Raw genomic sequence first — 16,786 nt, forward strand, 5'->3', positions numbered from 1 at the left:
TTGTATGAATCAAATAAAATAGATATTTGTGAAGACCCATTTGCATTATAGAATTTCCTACAAATGTAAAACATGAGATTGATGTTGGTTGTGGGGTTGGCATGCAAAAGTAGTTTTCTGGTTGGAAATGTTAGGTTAGATAGATTGTAATGACAGATTATAGTAAGGAGAGCCTGGAATCAGTTATAACAAAGTAGATCTGAGGTGATGAGGGCTTCCTCTTGGGTGATGGCTCTGGGAGTAGAGACAAACGTGGGGTTTTAGTTAACTTTTGGCCACACATAGATAGTAACAACTCCTCACATGATGTATTGAGTGCTTAGAAGGAAAGCTGTGGACACATTTTATTACATTCATGATTTTGTATCTCAAGAATTCGGGCAGGGCTCAACTGGGTGATTCTTCCTTAGGGTATTTACTGAGTTCAATTGGTGGCATTCAGCTGGCAGACAAACTGGTCACAAGGGACCTAAGACAGCTTCACTCACATTTATGGCACCTTGGTGGGACTAGCTAGAAGACTGGGCCTAATTGGGACTACATGTGGCCTCTCACCCCAGCATGGCAGTCTTGGGGTTGAAATTCTTATATGGCAGCATGCTTCCCCCAGAGAGAATATTCCAAGAGAATCAGCCAGAAGCTGTATGATCTTTTCTGACCTAGCCTTGGAAGTCTCATTGCATTGCTTTAGTCACATTCCTTTGATTTTAAGTGCATCTTAGGGTCAGCCTGGATTCAATCCACCTTTTGACGGCAAAGTGGCAAGATCATGTTGTAGAAGTATATGTAGATAGGAGATGTTGTGGTAGCCATCTTTGAAAAATGCCATCTGCCACATGAACCAACTGAATGTGAGTAGTGGAGGTTACCAGGGAGTTCATGGTTCCTTCTGTGATTCTAAGTCTTGGTCACCAGACAAATGGGGTTGATGTTAACAAAACCAAGGAAGTTGAAAGAGGGAATGGTTTGATAAAGATGAGTAAGTTTTTTTTATTTTTTATGTGTTAAGTATGAGATAATGACGGCATACCCTGATGGAAATATTTAAGTCAGCTGTTAGAGATAGAGGATTAGTTTGGGTGATATAACAGAGATGTAGATTTGTGAGTTTTCTCCAAAAATATCATAGTAAGATTGCAGTCTTTGATGGAGAGCATGAAAGGAGAAAGAACAGAGGACTAAGGACAGAGGCTTTTGAATAACTGTGGTTGAATGGTACAGTTGAAGGCATTCCAAATAAATGGAGTGGGGAGACTAGGGAAGGCCCAATGCCTGGTATCTTAGCCACTCCTCATCTACTTTAAATATGTTCTCATGGCTGTTACTGTTGGCTTTTAGCCAACCTGTTAGGAGTTCTCAATTGTTGCTTTCAAACCAAGTAGTTCTTGATCTCTTGAGAGACATTTCAAGTCTGCTGAACAGAATGTTTTGCAGAGAACATCTTTACAGTGTGTGTGGCTTCCTTTTGTTTGGTTTTTATTTTTAAAAGAAAATGTTTCTTTTGGAGTCCTTTTGAAAGCGTTTTATAAGCTCTTAAGTTATGAAAAAGTTGTTTAGGTATACAACATTTTAAAAGTTTGCAAAGAGAAATCTGGGCATTCATGAAAATCCACAGAAATGGAGGCCAACTGCTGTCCACCTCTTGAGCTACAGCTGTGTTAAGGAAGGAAGCACTTAAAGAGATTAATGGATAAATAACTGAAGAGTTAAACATGACCCACATTGTTTGAATTGGTTTTTAATAGGATTATGCAAAATGTCTTCAAATGTAAACTGACTTCACTATTAAACAATCATCTAAGAATAAATAGGGATGGAGACATTGTTATTTTTTCTGGGAATATTTTGAAAGCAACACTTGGAACACACATAACACACCAATAGTGTGTTGAGTTAATTTTCTGTAATCTGATTTTCTCATGTAGTGCTTTCTATTTAGAAGTCAGTGAAATATTCCTATTGTCCTTGAAAAACGTAATTGCCTACCTGTGCGTAATTACTTGTCTAAGCATTTGATTGGAGTGCTTAAGTTTGTTAATGTCATAAAACTCTAAATTCAACTTTTTGATGACATTCACATTTGCTTGTTTACTTTCTATGATTTTATTATTTGAAATCGTTCTTCTGATGAAAATGAACAGACTTCTAGGATGTTAAGTTGGGAATCTTACTTTCCAACCATAAGATACAAACTTAACTATAAGGGGACAGAATCATTGGTTATAATTCTGAATCTAGAAGGGAGATTTGTTAGTGCTTGGTGTTGTCTTACTCTTCAAATATTTGAATTGCTTTACTTGTTGAAATGTAGCTTAATCTTCAGATGTTTATTGCAGTAATTATAATCATTTTCGCATTATTGGCCTGAAAAAATTAAATTGTGACATTTAGCAGTTTTTGTCATAAAATACTAGTACTTATTCATGGACATCAACAATTCTGTGGACAGAAATCATTTAAATATGTATTTAAACTTTCATCAGTTAATTATAACTGCAATGATTCAAATTAAACAGAAAACTTTTAATGAGCAATTTAAATATAATAGTGAAAAAATAATTTCTTCTACCTTTCTGGAGAATGAAATACCAAGTCTCTAAAGAATATGCAGTTGAGAAAGAAATAAAAGCAAAATGTAATGTATAAGATTTTGGGGAAAAGTCATTCAACTCTGAATGAAAGAATATACAATCTTGTATAAACTTTATTTTTAATTTAATTTATTTATTTGAGACAGAGTCTCTCTGTTGCTGAGGCAGGAGTGCAGTGGCATGATCTTGGCTCATTGCAACTTCTGCCTCCTGGCTCAAGTGATCTTTCTGTCTCAGCCTCCCAAGTAGCTAGGACTTACAGCTGCCTGCCACCATGCCCGGCTAATTTTTGATTTTTTGTAGAGACGGGGTTTCGCCATGTTGCTCAGGCTGGTCTCAAACTCCTGGGCTCAAGCAGTATCCCCATCTCAGCCTCCCAAAGTGCTGGGATTACAGCCATGAGCCACCGCGCCCAGCCTAAACTTTTATTTACATTTCATTTGGCAAATGTATCTAAATAAGACACTTATTTCTCACTGAGTGTCCTATTAAATTTATTTGAAATATGAATACTTAAATAAAGAATAAGAGATGAGCCACCCTGGGGAGCCATATTCTTTATATAGAGAAAAATCCTTTTAATTTCCCATTTCTATTGTGGATTAAAAGACTCTGGAGAAAACTCGAATGTCTTGATGTATAAATTCTAAGTCTTTGTTAGTGACTCCTGCATTTTTATTTTCAGTTTTAAGCCTACTATAATAGTTGAGTCAGATATTACTGTTTTTTCCTCAATATTTGAACACTCATTTAAAAAGTTTTCATAATAATACTTGTCATTTAGATACAATAGCAGAGGGACCTTGTTCTCAGTGAGTAACCTCTATGCCAGCTTTTTAAGTAAAGTTTTAGAATTTTTTTTAATATTAATTTTTTCTCTTAGATCTTAGGGAATGATTATATTAAATCATTGAGAGAACCAACTATCTGGTACATCTTCCAACCACTTCTTTTAATCCACTGTATCTTGCCCTTCTCCCCATGGCCCTCTGATTGGTAATTCAATTTAGATTTGGTCATTGTATTATTGCCTGTGCCTGCAGCTAAGTCTTCAAAATAGCCCCCTAATGTTTTAGCCTGCAGTAAGCCTCAATAATGGATGATAGTGGTGAGGGAGGTTAAGATGGCTTCTCTTGATATGTAGCTTTCTAACAGGATTTCATTTGGGCAAATCATTTTTCAGGCTTAAAGTTTCCTGGTGCTTCAGGGTTATGTTCCCTTTTTAAAACGTACATGCACACAACCTTCTTGCACACGTACGTTAGTATTTAGTTTCATTGAAATAATAAACATGAACCTTGAAATAATGAATATAATACTTGACCAAAGATTGGAGTGGGGGAATTTAGCTTATGAAATTATTAGAGATTGGGAAAATTTCTAAGTTAGAAAAAAAAAATCTTACTGAAAGAGTTTGAGGAAATGAAGGTGACATTTCTCAGTTAGCAATAGTAATATAAGTTAAAAATAGCTCCTTGCTACTACATGTAGTTGGATGGATGAAGCCATTGAAAAGCCACTTTATAGTCAGGGAATCGGATTTATTGGTACAAAATCATTGTCTAATGACCAATTAGTTGGGTATACAGCATATGTAATTTGATTTTAGTCTGCGGGTTTTATTCTTATCTTAGAATACTTATCCAGTGGGAGTGAGGTAGCTCTGTGGATAGAAGTTGGAGTAATCTGTTTATGGAACAATAATTTGCTTCAGTTATCTACTCAAGATAATACAAAGGCCTGAATACCAGCTATAGCCTGGCCTGTTCATTTCTGTTACTTTTAGCAGGGGCTTAGGCCATAGCAGTTAGCATAGGAAAACAACAACAACAAACACCCTACCTTTTTTTTTTTGCAAATGGAGTCTAGCTCTGTCTCCCAGGCTGGAGTGCAGTGGTGCAATCTCGGCTCACTGCATCCTCTGTCTCCTGGGTTCAAGTGAATCTCCCACCTTAGCCTCCTGAGTAGCTAGGATTACAAGAGTGCACCAATATGCGCAGCTAATTTTTTTGTGTTTTGTAGAGACTGAGTTTCACCATGTTGGCCGGGTGGGTCTTGAACTCCTGACCTCAGGTGATCCACCGGCCTTGGCCTCCCAAAGTGCTGGGATTACAGGAGTGAGCCACCACGCCTGGCCCTCCCTACCTCTTTTTTGTGCATCTGCCTGCCTGCCTTCCTGCCTGCCTTCTTGCCTGCCTTCTTGCCTGCCTACCTGCCTGCCCTCTTGCCCTCTTTCCTTCCCTCTTTCCTTCCTTCTCCCCTCCCAGCTCCCCTGCCATCCCCTCCCCTCCCTTTCCTTCCTTCCTTCCTTCCTCCCTCCCTCCCTCCCTCCCTCCTTTGCTTTCCTTTTTCTTCCCTCCCTCCCTCCCTCTTTAAGAATTTCTACTCTTCATACAGTGCCGCTTTCTAGTTTCTGATTGGGAAAGTCAGGATTTCAGATATAAAAGACCGAGAGAAGCTGGATACATTTTTAGTAAGCTTCCTTGAGAACTGGTAAACCATTTGTTGTTGTTGTTGCTGATATATGCATGTATATGTGTGTATAAATATTTGAGATAGGGTCTTGCTCTTTTGCCCAGGCTGGAGCACAGTGGTGTGATATTGGCTCATTGCAGCCTCAACCTCCTGGGCTCAAGCAGTCCTCTCACCTCAGCTTCCTGAGTAGCTGGGACTACAGGTGTGCACCACCACACCTGGCTAATTGTTTTGTATTTTTTATAGAGATGGGCTTGTGCCGTGTTGCCCAGGCTGGTCTCCAACTCCTGAGATCAAGAGATCCTCCTGCCTTGGCTTCCCAAAGTGTTGGGATTACAAGCATGAGCCACTGCGCCTGGCCATATTTTGTAGATTAATAACATTTTGTGTTACTGAGTTGTTTATGATGAACCTTGAACCCCTTTTAAGAAGGTTGCAATTTTACAATGTACTCAGAGGCTAAAGACACTGATTATTTTGTATTAGTTTGACAAGATAACCAAATAAAAACAAAATGCCTTCAGACAAGAGGCTGTCTGCTTATTTAGTGGAAAGGCATTCACTAACAAAAGCAGGATTTTGGAATTCCCCATGGCTGTGGTTCGTGCCTACGCAGAGTTGGCTCAAAGAACCAAAGACTGTTTCACTCAAGAACCTTTCTTTTTATATCCTTGCTAGGCCCTGGATTGTGTGATGAAGAACCAAAACAAACAACTAGGGTTTGCTGTATTGTTCTTGGGAACCTTGCATGGTTTCATTTTTACCTCTCAATTCCTTCATTATCATAAACACCAGCAACACTGAAGTTTTGAGATCACTTCCTTATAAAGAAATCTTTCCTTGCTAGGGAGCAGACAGAAGGTTCATTGAATAGTCAGAACTCTATTCTGCTTTTTATAGGCACAGTGACCTCACCATTGAGAAGACTTAGAGTTCCAGCTCCCTGCTTTTTATACCTGGTTTGTCAATTTTATACCTACCTGCAGGCACAGCTAATGTGCGCCAGCTGGCACCAGCACTAGTTGCTCCTTATTTAATTATTCAAGAAAAGATTTCTTAAACATCTACTGTGTGCCAGATGCTGTGTTTGATTGAGCTCTTTTTGACCATTGAGAATATGATATGGTAGGCCACAGTTACTGTGAACCTAGAAATAATTACCAGAGTCTAAAGAGGAAACATACAACTCTGTGGAACTAAGAGGGGGGTGTGAGGACTTGAACAAGGGACTAAGGATTGTATGGGACCATGATGAGGAGTTTTGGGGACATTCTCATCAGGAACTTTGGTGCTTATGTATTTTAGAGTCATTGTCTTCTCTATATAGCCCAGAGAATGTTCATTGAATTTTCAAAGCATTTTTATTTTATTTACATTCGAAAGCACTGATAAATCAAGTGATTTATCTATAACTACACATGTAGTTGGTGATTGAGCCAGCACTAGAATGTAAATGTTTTTCTGGAATTTCATAGTGTTTCAGAGGTTAGCAGTTTAACAAGTTTATTGATATTGCTTTCTATAAGGAATTGTGATAGGTAGGATAAAAATATTGGTAAAACATGGGCCTTGTTCTTAGAGGAACTTTCAACCTAGCATTTTAATCTTTGGGATTAGATAAGTAAGTCACATAATTTACAAGACAGACATTAAAGACCAAGACAAAGATCCACTCCCTGAACTGTCTATCCTAGGTGATGGGAATAATACTTAATGCCAATAATGGAAAAAAAAGCAAGGCAAGAAGAAGGGCACGATGGGAGGGAGAACAATGCTTTAAACATGCTGAGTTAAAGGTGGTGTTGGGAGGCTGCCTAGTGGGATAGCAGACAGTTGGAAATACAGGTCAGGAGATTGACACAGGGGTTCATGTTGGAGATAGCGTGACCTGGGACTCCCCCAGTATTTTAGCAGTGAATGTCCAGCATTCTGGGAAATCCCTTAGTCCCAGGCAAATAGGGACAGTTGTTCACTCCAGCTGGAGGTATATATTTGAAAGTCAGCCAAACAGAGGAAATAGATGAAGCTATGGGCCTAGAGGAGATCTCCTAAAGAGCCTAAGAAAGAAAGGAAAAAGTTATCATCTTGAATTAAGTTTTATAACTATTGTTAAAACTCAGAGACATTGCTCATATGAAATATAGTTTCTACTCTGTGTTCACAAGTGTACAAACCTCGGTTAAATAACACTCTTACGTGAACCTGAACTATACTTGCTTTTGAACCCGATACTTGGTTTTGTTCTTGGGTCTTGGAGAAAAAATGATCTCCTGGGGTAGCAGTTAGATTAATAGAGTTGATTTTGGTAGGCTGTTTGGGGATTTCAGTAGGAAACATTCCTGTATGAATACTATAACCCTGATATGTGGAGATTTGCTGAATGTGTTTGTACCTGTTACAGGAAGCTAAGCAGCCGCATCAATTGCTGGCTCTAACAGTGGCACTTCTCATTGGAAAACATTTTTGTTTATACTTTCTTTTCCAGTTTTTGTACCCTCTTTCTTTGTCGGCCTGATTTGTTAGACTACCATACTCAATGGAGTTAGCAAATTATATGTCATTCATTTATTCCACAAATATTTATTGAGCTCCCTATAGGGTGCCAGGCCCTGCTATAGGTGCTGGGAATAGAGAAATAACAGGAAGGAATGTGTCCTTGATACATGGAGATGTAGAAAATAATAAACTATCTGCCAGCAGTGTGTATTTTGATGTGATAAAGTTTGGTGGTAAGGAAGGCTCTTTCCGACTAAAGTAATATTTCAGCCAAGGCCTGAATGGCAAGAAGCAGCACCTTTTCTGGAGAAGAGCTTTCCAAGCAATGAGATCCACTAGTGCCAGAGTCCATGGTGTATTAAAGAACAGAATGGTATAAGATGAAGTTTAATGAGATTGTCCAGATACGTAGGGCTTTGTGAGCCAGGATGAGGAGTTTGGATTTTGTGCTCCCTGGGAAATCTTTGTGTTTTCTGAGAGTCTCCAACCACATGGATATAAAAACAGAAGGTATCTTGGAAATTGTACATACATTAATATTTATGGACCCTAGTAGGTAACTTTAAGATGATGAATAAATGAAGTACACGTGTGTGATAGAGTTGCATGGAACTGGGGAGGGGACTGGATGAAAAAAAGAGGAACTTCATGGATGTGTAAAATAAATGGACATAAAGTTTCTGTTCCCAGAAAGTGTATGATTCCTTTCTAAGCTGCCACTTGTTCTTAAACCTAACAAAGTGGAAGCCTATGTTTATGGGAAAGGGAAAGGCTTTTCTTCCTTCTTATGCTTGGTAGGTAAAGTATTGTTTGGTAAATAAAGATATTGGCAGAGGCTTACCTTACTCAGTGGAGATTATACATAACTACCTTCCTGGCAGTTTGAGTCTTTTCTGGGAATTTTGCTTCAATATGTTGGCTTTAAATGTACTTCATATTTGAATGTGAAATGAATTGCTTTGTGTTTGCAGGTGAAGTCATTTCTTTAGGTTACCATGAATCATTCAGTTAATATAAGAAAACAGTTTATTAATAGTAATAAACTTCCTCAGTTCCCTAAGGGAGTGGGGGTTCCTCGAAAACAAGTGAGACACAATTCAATTCAAGTCAGTCCCAAAGAGGTTATCCACTGAGTGACTTTTCTGTAGAGTATTTTAATTTTCTAGCTAGCTCTCCATTCATGTCACCCAGTTCATTTAGAACTATTAATACTTTAACCCCCACCCCAATGGTAGATGTTCAGGGAATGAAATAAAAGTAACCTGAATAAAACATGATCAGGAAGATAATATCTTAAAAATAGTATTCTCTGGTAATACATTCCAAAGCCACATGAAAACATTTTGTCAATTATGTGCCCTTTGGAATTTCTATTCTACGGTTCTGTTTTTAGGACATAGCAGAGTGCAAAGCAACCACTAGGTACCTGATAGATCTCTTTAAAATATAAAATAGTGAAATTTACTAAAACAAATAATAGAGAGTTGATAGCATCTTCATCATGAGCCAGATCTGAGCATTTAGGGCAGGCACATTGAAATAATGCCTTTTTATTAGGCAAGGGCTTTGGTGTCAATATACATTTTAATTCTCTCTTTGCCACGTAAATGCTATGTAACCTTGAGCAAATTATTTAGCTTCCCTCTCATCTACCCCTTATTTTACCCAATTTTTAAACATTAGTGTGAGATATTTGCATGTACTGGAAGGTATAGTGAATACGAAAATTAGCAGTTGTACAACCAGAATGTAAATACCTGGAGGAAGAGCATTCACGGCAGAGAGAATGTCAGGTGAAAAAGTCCTGAGAGGCTTGGGCTTGGGGTAGGTATTTAAAGAACATCAGGTAAACCATTTATGACTGGAGTAGTGTAAGCATGGGAAAGAGTTGTAGATGAGATCAGAGAAGTTACAAGGACTAGACAGCCTAAGACATTATGTAAGAACTTTTGGCTTTTACTCTGAGTAAAAGGGGGAGCCATTGGCGTGTTTGTGAACAGAGGAGTGACATGATCTGGTCTTTTAAAAGGATTACACTTACTGCTGTGTTGATAATAGACTATAATAGTGAAAACAGAAAGACCGATTAGTTACAATATTGCTATACTACAGAAAAGAGATAGTGATGACTTGGAAAGTGGTGGAGGAAGTAAAATGTGATCTGAATCTGGATATAACGTGAAGATAGAGCAGGCAAGGTCTGTTGACAGATTAGATTTGCTATTTGAGAGAGAGAGCATAACTACAAAGTTTTTGGCTTGAGCCCCTGAAGAGATCGATTTGTTATTAGGTTGGGCAAGACTATGGGTAGAGTAGGTTTTTGGAGGAAGATCAGGAGTTTTGTTTGGGGCAAGTTTGGCAAATCTAGTAGACACCCCATTGAAACTACTGTGGGTGTACTTTGTTGAAGTACATCCTTTAGAATTTCTTTTAGTGAGAGTCTCCGGAAGGCAGACTTACTCTTTGTGTATTTCAGACTGTCTTTTTCTTACCTATGCTTTTGAATATACTTTAATGGGGTGTACAATTCTGGTGGACAGTTATTTTCCTTCAGTGCTTTTGTTATTGCCAGTGAGAAATTTGTGTTTGGTATAATTGATGTTCCTTTGTAGATCTCCAATTTTTTTTTTCTTTAAATCTCCTGTGGCTTTTACATTTTTTTATTAATCACGATTTTGCTATGCTGTGTCCAGGTGTGGAGGTATCATATGTATACACACACACATGCTTTGTGGTTTTTTCATTCTGTATACTGTTTTGGGTAAATTTCCCAGAAAACTGTCTTCTAAGTCACTAATTCTTTAGAATTCATCTCATCTGTTTTATATGTGTGTGTGTGTGTGTGTGTGTGTGTGTGTATATGTATATTAAAAAATAGATATATGTTTTTAAGACAGGGTCTCACTCTGTCACCTAGGCTGGAGTGCCTTGGCATGATCTCAGCTCACTGTAACCTCTGCCTCTTGGGCTCAAGCCATCCTCCCACCTCAGCCTCCCAAGTAGCTGGGACTACAAGCAAGTGCCACCATGCCCAGCTAATTTTTGTCTTTTTTTGTAGAGACAGGGTTTCACCATGTTTCCCAGGCTGGTCTCAAACTCCTGAGCTCAAGTGATCTGCCTGCCTCATCCTTCCAAAGTGCTGGGATTACAGGTGTGAGCCACCATGCTTGGCTGAAAGTATACTTTTATTTCTGATATTTCTAATCTTTTTTATTTTTATACATGCCTGTTCTTATTTCAGTTCGGCTTGTTTTTCATGATTTCATGCTCTTTATTTTTTTTTTTTTAAGGAACAGAGTCTCACTGTGTCATCCACACTGGAGTCTAGTGGTGCCATCATAACTCACTGTAGCCTTGAATTCCTGGGCTCAAGTGATCTTCCCGCCTCAGCCTCCTGAGTTGCTGAGACTACAGATGTGAGCCACCATGCCCAGTTCACTCTTCTTAAATAGAAATTATTCTCTTATTTATCACTTCAGTATCCTAAATATAGTTATTTTAAGGTCTTTGTCAGACTGCTCCATAAAATTAGTTTCATATGGAGTGAAACTGTGTTCTTATTACTGATTTTTTTTTTAGATTGTCTTTCTTAATATAAAATTTATTTCCATATTTTGAATTTTGGCTTGCTGGCTATGATGGGAGCCTTTTGTATTCTTTATTGATCTCTTTCTAGGCTCTTTCCTCTCTTATCAGAGGAACTAGATTAGGTAGTGGCATTTTGGGTCTCCCACCTCACAGTGAAATTGGGGATATTGTAGATCTAGTCACTGAGTTAGTAGTCAGCCTGATTCAGAGGCTCCCTGTGCCCATGGCTTTTCCTACTGCTACAGCCTCAGGCAGCTCCGGCAGTTGCTTTTTCAGATTCTTTTCAAAAGAGATGAGGCTGCTGAAATTCTTTGGCTGCCACTACTGCTTCTAAATCTGTAACCCTGTGGGTCTCTGGTATTGGCACACTCACTGCTTTGCATTTCTCTTCATTTTTTACCCAGGATGATTATCTTGTTTTTGGACTCAGCTTGTTTTGGGGTTTCTATTTGTATATTTTGCATATTGTTAATATTAACTTGCATTGTAGGGGGATGTCCTGTCAAAATGGAAACTCAGCTATTTCATCTCTATTATTTCAATTGAAACTCTTTTAATGCTTGCTTTTCTCATAATAACAGATGATTTTAGAAAATGGCCATTAATAACTTATTAGACATAAGAACAAACTCAATCCTCCCCCAAAAACCTTCATTTTATAAAACAGCAAAGTGAGAAAATGGAGAAATTTAGTAAATTGCCTTGGATTGTACAGTTACTAGGTAGCAGAGAAAGGATTCTAAACCAGATAACATGGATCCATAATCTGTGTTCCTAACCACTGTGATATATTCCCTCTCATCTATTAGTTGGGAAAAATAACTTTCTTATAGTTTGTTCTAAGAATGAAGTAAGAGCAGCTGCGAAAAGCCTGATGCTGTGCCAGACATGTAATAGACATTCAACAAATATTTGTTTTTCTTTCCTTTGTGGCAGGCAAATATATTTCCAATATGATAGTTTAAATAAAACTTGTGGCCGGGTGTGGTGGCTCACACCTGTAATCCCAGCACTTCGGGAGGCCAAGGTGGGCGGATCACCTGAGGTCGGGAGTTCGAGATCAGCCTGACCAACATGGAGAAACCCCATCTCTACTAAAAATACAAAATTAGCTGGGCGTGGTGGCACATGCCTGTAACTCCTGCTACCCGGGAGGCTGAGGCAAGAGAATCACTTGAACTCAGGAGGTGGAGGTTGCGGTGAGGCAAGATCGCACCATTGCACTCCAGCCTGGGCAAGAAGAGTGAAACTTTGTCTCAAAAACAAAACAAAACAAAAACAAACAAAAAACTTGTAAGTAGATTTTGTCTAAAATGTAGTATGTTTCATTTTAGTAAAAAGGGAGGGTGGGAGTTCCATTATTGGACCAAATTCCCTTGTATGGCTTTGAAGGCAGTACTTGCCTGGGAGAGGTGCAGAGCTAAGAAGCAAGGGAATCAGAGGAATAGGATCCAGTGGCAGAGTTCACATTGGAAACCAGACAAGTAAAGAATTCTGCAGAAAAGCTGGTTTGATGCTGGGGAATTCCAGAGCAGAATAAGAAGGTTCGGACTAGATGGTAGGAGCTGGTGCCTTGAGCGTTTCCCAGAGCTCCTGAGGTTCCTGGGTTCATGGTGCAATGGGCAGAGAGGGCTCTATCGATGGCAGTCTGCCAGCCTTGACCTTGTAGAGCATTTTTCTGGCCTCTGTTTTCAAATTCCGCAAATTAACAAGGAGCATTTGGTTCTTAGTATGTAATACTCAAGGGAATAAATAGGCTCAGTTAACTGTTTACAGTTATACTAGCCAAGTATCTAAATTAGGGAATTGCCTCTGGGGCCTTGACCTAGCTCTTTCCCCAGTCATCTCATCTTTTACTTCCTCAGCTCTCATATATGGGCCTTCCACCATTCGACCTACACGTCTTTCAAAGTCTAGTTCAGATTCCAGCCCTTCCATGACACTACTGATCCCATGTATGCCTATATACCTAGTAGTTGCTTCAAGTTAATTAAAAGTTTAGAGAAAGGAAAAGTCCTCGTGAGATGCAGTATTTGGAGGAAGTTTCATCATTTGGATGAATAGGGATATGTGTGGAGACCATAAACAAATGCTTAGTTGGGAGTATGAGGTGTGTGTGTTTGTGGTGTGTGTGTGTTGTATGTTAGTATGAGAACCAGCAAAAAACAATCTTACTAGACCAGAGGAGTTTGTGTAGGATCTTGGAAAAGTTAGGTTAGATTTAAGTAGGAGGGTTGGGTCCAGGTCATAGGCAACCTTTCAAGCTGGGAGAGTTTGATCAAGTTAGAAGAGGAGTTAAATGATTTGGTTAATAGTCAAGAGCCATTGAAAGTTCATGCAAGGAAGGGTGATGCATAGTGAGATGTTCCACTCTCATTCCAGACCTGCCTGCCTTCTTGGAGTGGTTGGTTTTGCCAGAGACTCTGTGGGCTCATGCAGGGAGGCCCAGGGGAGGCCCACTGACAGTTGAGGAGCATTATTGAACTAGTATTTAGTGTATTTATATTTCAACACACTTAGGAAATTAAGGAAATAGGAAAGTACCTCTCATGTCCTGCAGTTCCTTCTTCCCCTTAGTTTTTCCTAGGTATCGAATCCCCTACAGGAGACTTGACCTTAGGCTGTAGCATTATCTATAAGCTGGTTTTAACTTGCCCATGGTTCTAGGAAGAAAATACAAGTATAAATTAAACCCACAGATATTAGATCAAGTACTCTTTACCTTATTCACCTCTATAATTCCAGCTGCTTCTTGGGTAGCTAAATCACTACAAAAAAAGGTTTTTGCTTTAATTTTTTTTTTTTTTTTTTTTTTTTTTTGAGATGGAGTCTTGCTCTGTCACCCAGGCTAGAGTGCAGTGGCACCATCTTGGCTCCCTGCAGTCTCCGGCTTCCGAGTTCAAGCGATTCTCCTGCCTCAGCCTCCTGAGTAGCTGGGATTACAGGCGCCTGGCACCATGCGTGGCTAATTTTTGTATTTTTAGTAGATATGGAGTTTCGTCATGTTGGCCAAGGTGGTCTTGAACTCCTGACCTCAGGTGATCCTCCTGCCTCAGCCTCCCAAAGTACTGGGATTACAGGTGTGAGCCACCATGCTCACCTGGCCCATTTTTTTCTTTTTTTTTTACAGTGAAGAAGGAACAAAAGCAGGCAGTAATCTATATCATTAGCACTTAAGTAATTATTCTTAGAAATTTGGATTTCAGTTTTTGATTGGGCAACTGTATGAGGATTATATCAAGCTGGCAATATTACTAATAAAGTAGGTAAATTATTTCACAAAACACAAGACATTTATCTTAATTTAAAAAGATATAAAATCCAGTGATTGGGAAGTAACCTCAATCCTTAAAAATACAAAAGTGTGGGGCAATTATTTTTATTATGAAAAATTCCAAATGTGTGTATTTGTGTGTATGTATATCACATATATTTAAAAGTAGAAAGAATAATAAACCACCTTTACCCATCATCCAATTTCAATAGTGATCAAAGCTGAGTCACAACTGCTGCATCTATTCCTTTTTATTATTGTTTGCTGAAGTATTCTAACACATCCCCGATTTGTGATTTTTATTCCTATGTACTCAGTACGCATCTCTAAAAATATGAACCCTTTGTTCCATGTTCACAGTTCAATGGCACATTTTATAAAGAATTTCTTGGTGTTATCTAATATCTAGTATGTATATAAATTTCCTCTGTTACCTGACAGTGTCTGTTTTACATTTCATTTGCTCAAATCAGGATCTAAACAAGGTTCACACACTGCATTTTGTTGTTATGTCTCTGAATCTCTTTAATCTAGTGGTTGGGAGTTTTGATAGCTGGTTTTGGTGGCCAAGGGCAGGAGTGTTGTGAAGAAGCAAGGGTGAGGTGATGGATTTTAAGATATGCTAAAAGGAAATCTTTAGAATCACAGAGCCTGCTAGGAGTAGGGAGATGTAATTGTAACATTTATGGCTGAAATAATATTTTTTAGGTCCATGTCAAACTTTAAAAAATGCCTCCTTTAAAGTAGTAATATTTATATATTTTGTTCTATGTGAAACGTACAGCTGAATCTGAGTTGCTATTTAGAATGTTTAGTCAGTAACTGAAATTATCTATTTTACGCCAAACTAGAATAAAGAAAAAAAAAAAATCCCAAATGTGTTCCTAAGAGATTCACTATCAATTAGAAATCAGTTATCTTTCTGCAACTTTTCTTTCTCAACTTAAAAATGTGTTTTTCCTTTGGACTTTATCTGCAAATTTTCATATATTAATTTCAGTTAAAACCAGGTACTGTCTTGCTAAGATAATTTTGTCTACCTACCACTGAGTATGGTATTCCTGGGGCAGTGTTATACAGTCTAGTCTAGTAGGGCATACATTGAAAAATTTTATAAAAATTAAGTGTTCTTGAGCACTCTAAGATAACGCTTAATGTGATAATGCAGAAGCTCACTGATGTAGTGTTCAAATCGCCTCAAAATGTTTATGCCTCTTCCCAGATACATTGCTTTAATTCTCTAGAGGATCTGGTTAAAACTTTTATTTGTGGTAGGCCTCATTTTGAGAGCGATGAAAATGATTGCTAAAATACAGTTTAAAATGTGTTTTCTTTGAATATGTGTAATCCCTATAAACAGAACATAAATTATAGTAAATGATAAACTTATATTCTCTTTGTTGGAAATCTTGAGTTGTATAGTATGAAATATCTGTGAGACCATGATCAACCTTTTCCTGAATATTTTGAGTGTGGATGCAAGCCCACATATTACAATTTATTTTACGGACAAGACACATGCTTTAAACACTGCAGTTGTTAGAAATGAAATCTTTAGATCTTAAGACCCATAATGAAGAGGAAAGTAGGTGAAAAGTATGAGATATTTTTTGTTTCATCCCCTCTCAATATAAGGATGTTTATTATTTTCTTAACAGTGTAAATGTACATCAATAGTTTGTACTTTGAACTTTGATACTTAATTCTGAATGTTTGATTATGTATGCCTTTTAGGTGCCCAAATGTGAGTCTGCAAAAGCTGCCGGAGCAGTGGCTATGGAGTGTTTTAGAGGAAATTAAATGCAGTGATCCTTCATCTAAACTCTGTGCTACAAGGCGCAGTGCTGGAATTCCGTTCTACATACAGGTACTTGTCTGTAGGACTCTAGTTGTTTGTTTATATTTGTCTTTGATGATAGTGTATCCTAACCTGTTTGACATGTGAGTGAGCATATTACATAAAGAACATTTCTGTCTTTTCAGCACCATAGCATTTGTGGCTTTGTTTTAATGTGGGGATGGTGTGTTCCTGTGACAAGATCTGTTCTTGGAACAAACCCTCTAAAAGGTCAATCTTGTGGTATCAACAGAGGGTGGTATACATTTCTGTCTGTGTATTAAGCAGGCAGACATCACTGTGGCACAGTCATTGCTCACTTCCGGGAAGTGTACATGTTGCCCCACCACCCCACTGTATTAAAAAAAAAAAAAAAAAGTCTTCCCTTCATCTCAAGACCTTCAGTACTCTCTGTAGGCAACCAGTGTTAATATTTTCTTTTCAATTCTCCTATAAAACATCCATCCGTAAAATAATCATAATCATAATAGTAGCTGACATTTATCAGTGGTTATTTCGTATACA

General features: G+C 38.3%; 1 protein-coding gene across 16 annotated transcripts in view; it reads left to right on the plus strand.

Moving 5' to 3' along the window:
- THADA (THADA armadillo repeat containing) overlaps nt 1–16,786 on the plus strand; it is a 358,465-nt gene that overhangs the window by 63,507 nt on the left and 278,172 nt on the right. For all 16 annotated transcript variants that reach the window (XR_012422434.1, XR_012422435.1, XR_012422436.1 and 13 more), the window contains one exon: nt 16,159–16,291. Coding sequence is in view for 13 of the 16 variants with exons in the window: in XM_065527132.2 (XP_065383204.1) it covers nt 16,159–16,291 (133 nt within the window). In the remaining 3 variants the exon portion in view is untranslated. The remainder of the gene's footprint in view (nt 1–16,158; nt 16,292–16,786) is intronic.

This window comes from Macaca fascicularis, chromosome 13 (genome assembly GCF_037993035.2).
Source record: "Macaca fascicularis isolate 582-1 chromosome 13, T2T-MFA8v1.1".
Taxonomy (NCBI): Eukaryota; Metazoa; Chordata; class Mammalia; order Primates; family Cercopithecidae; genus Macaca; species Macaca fascicularis.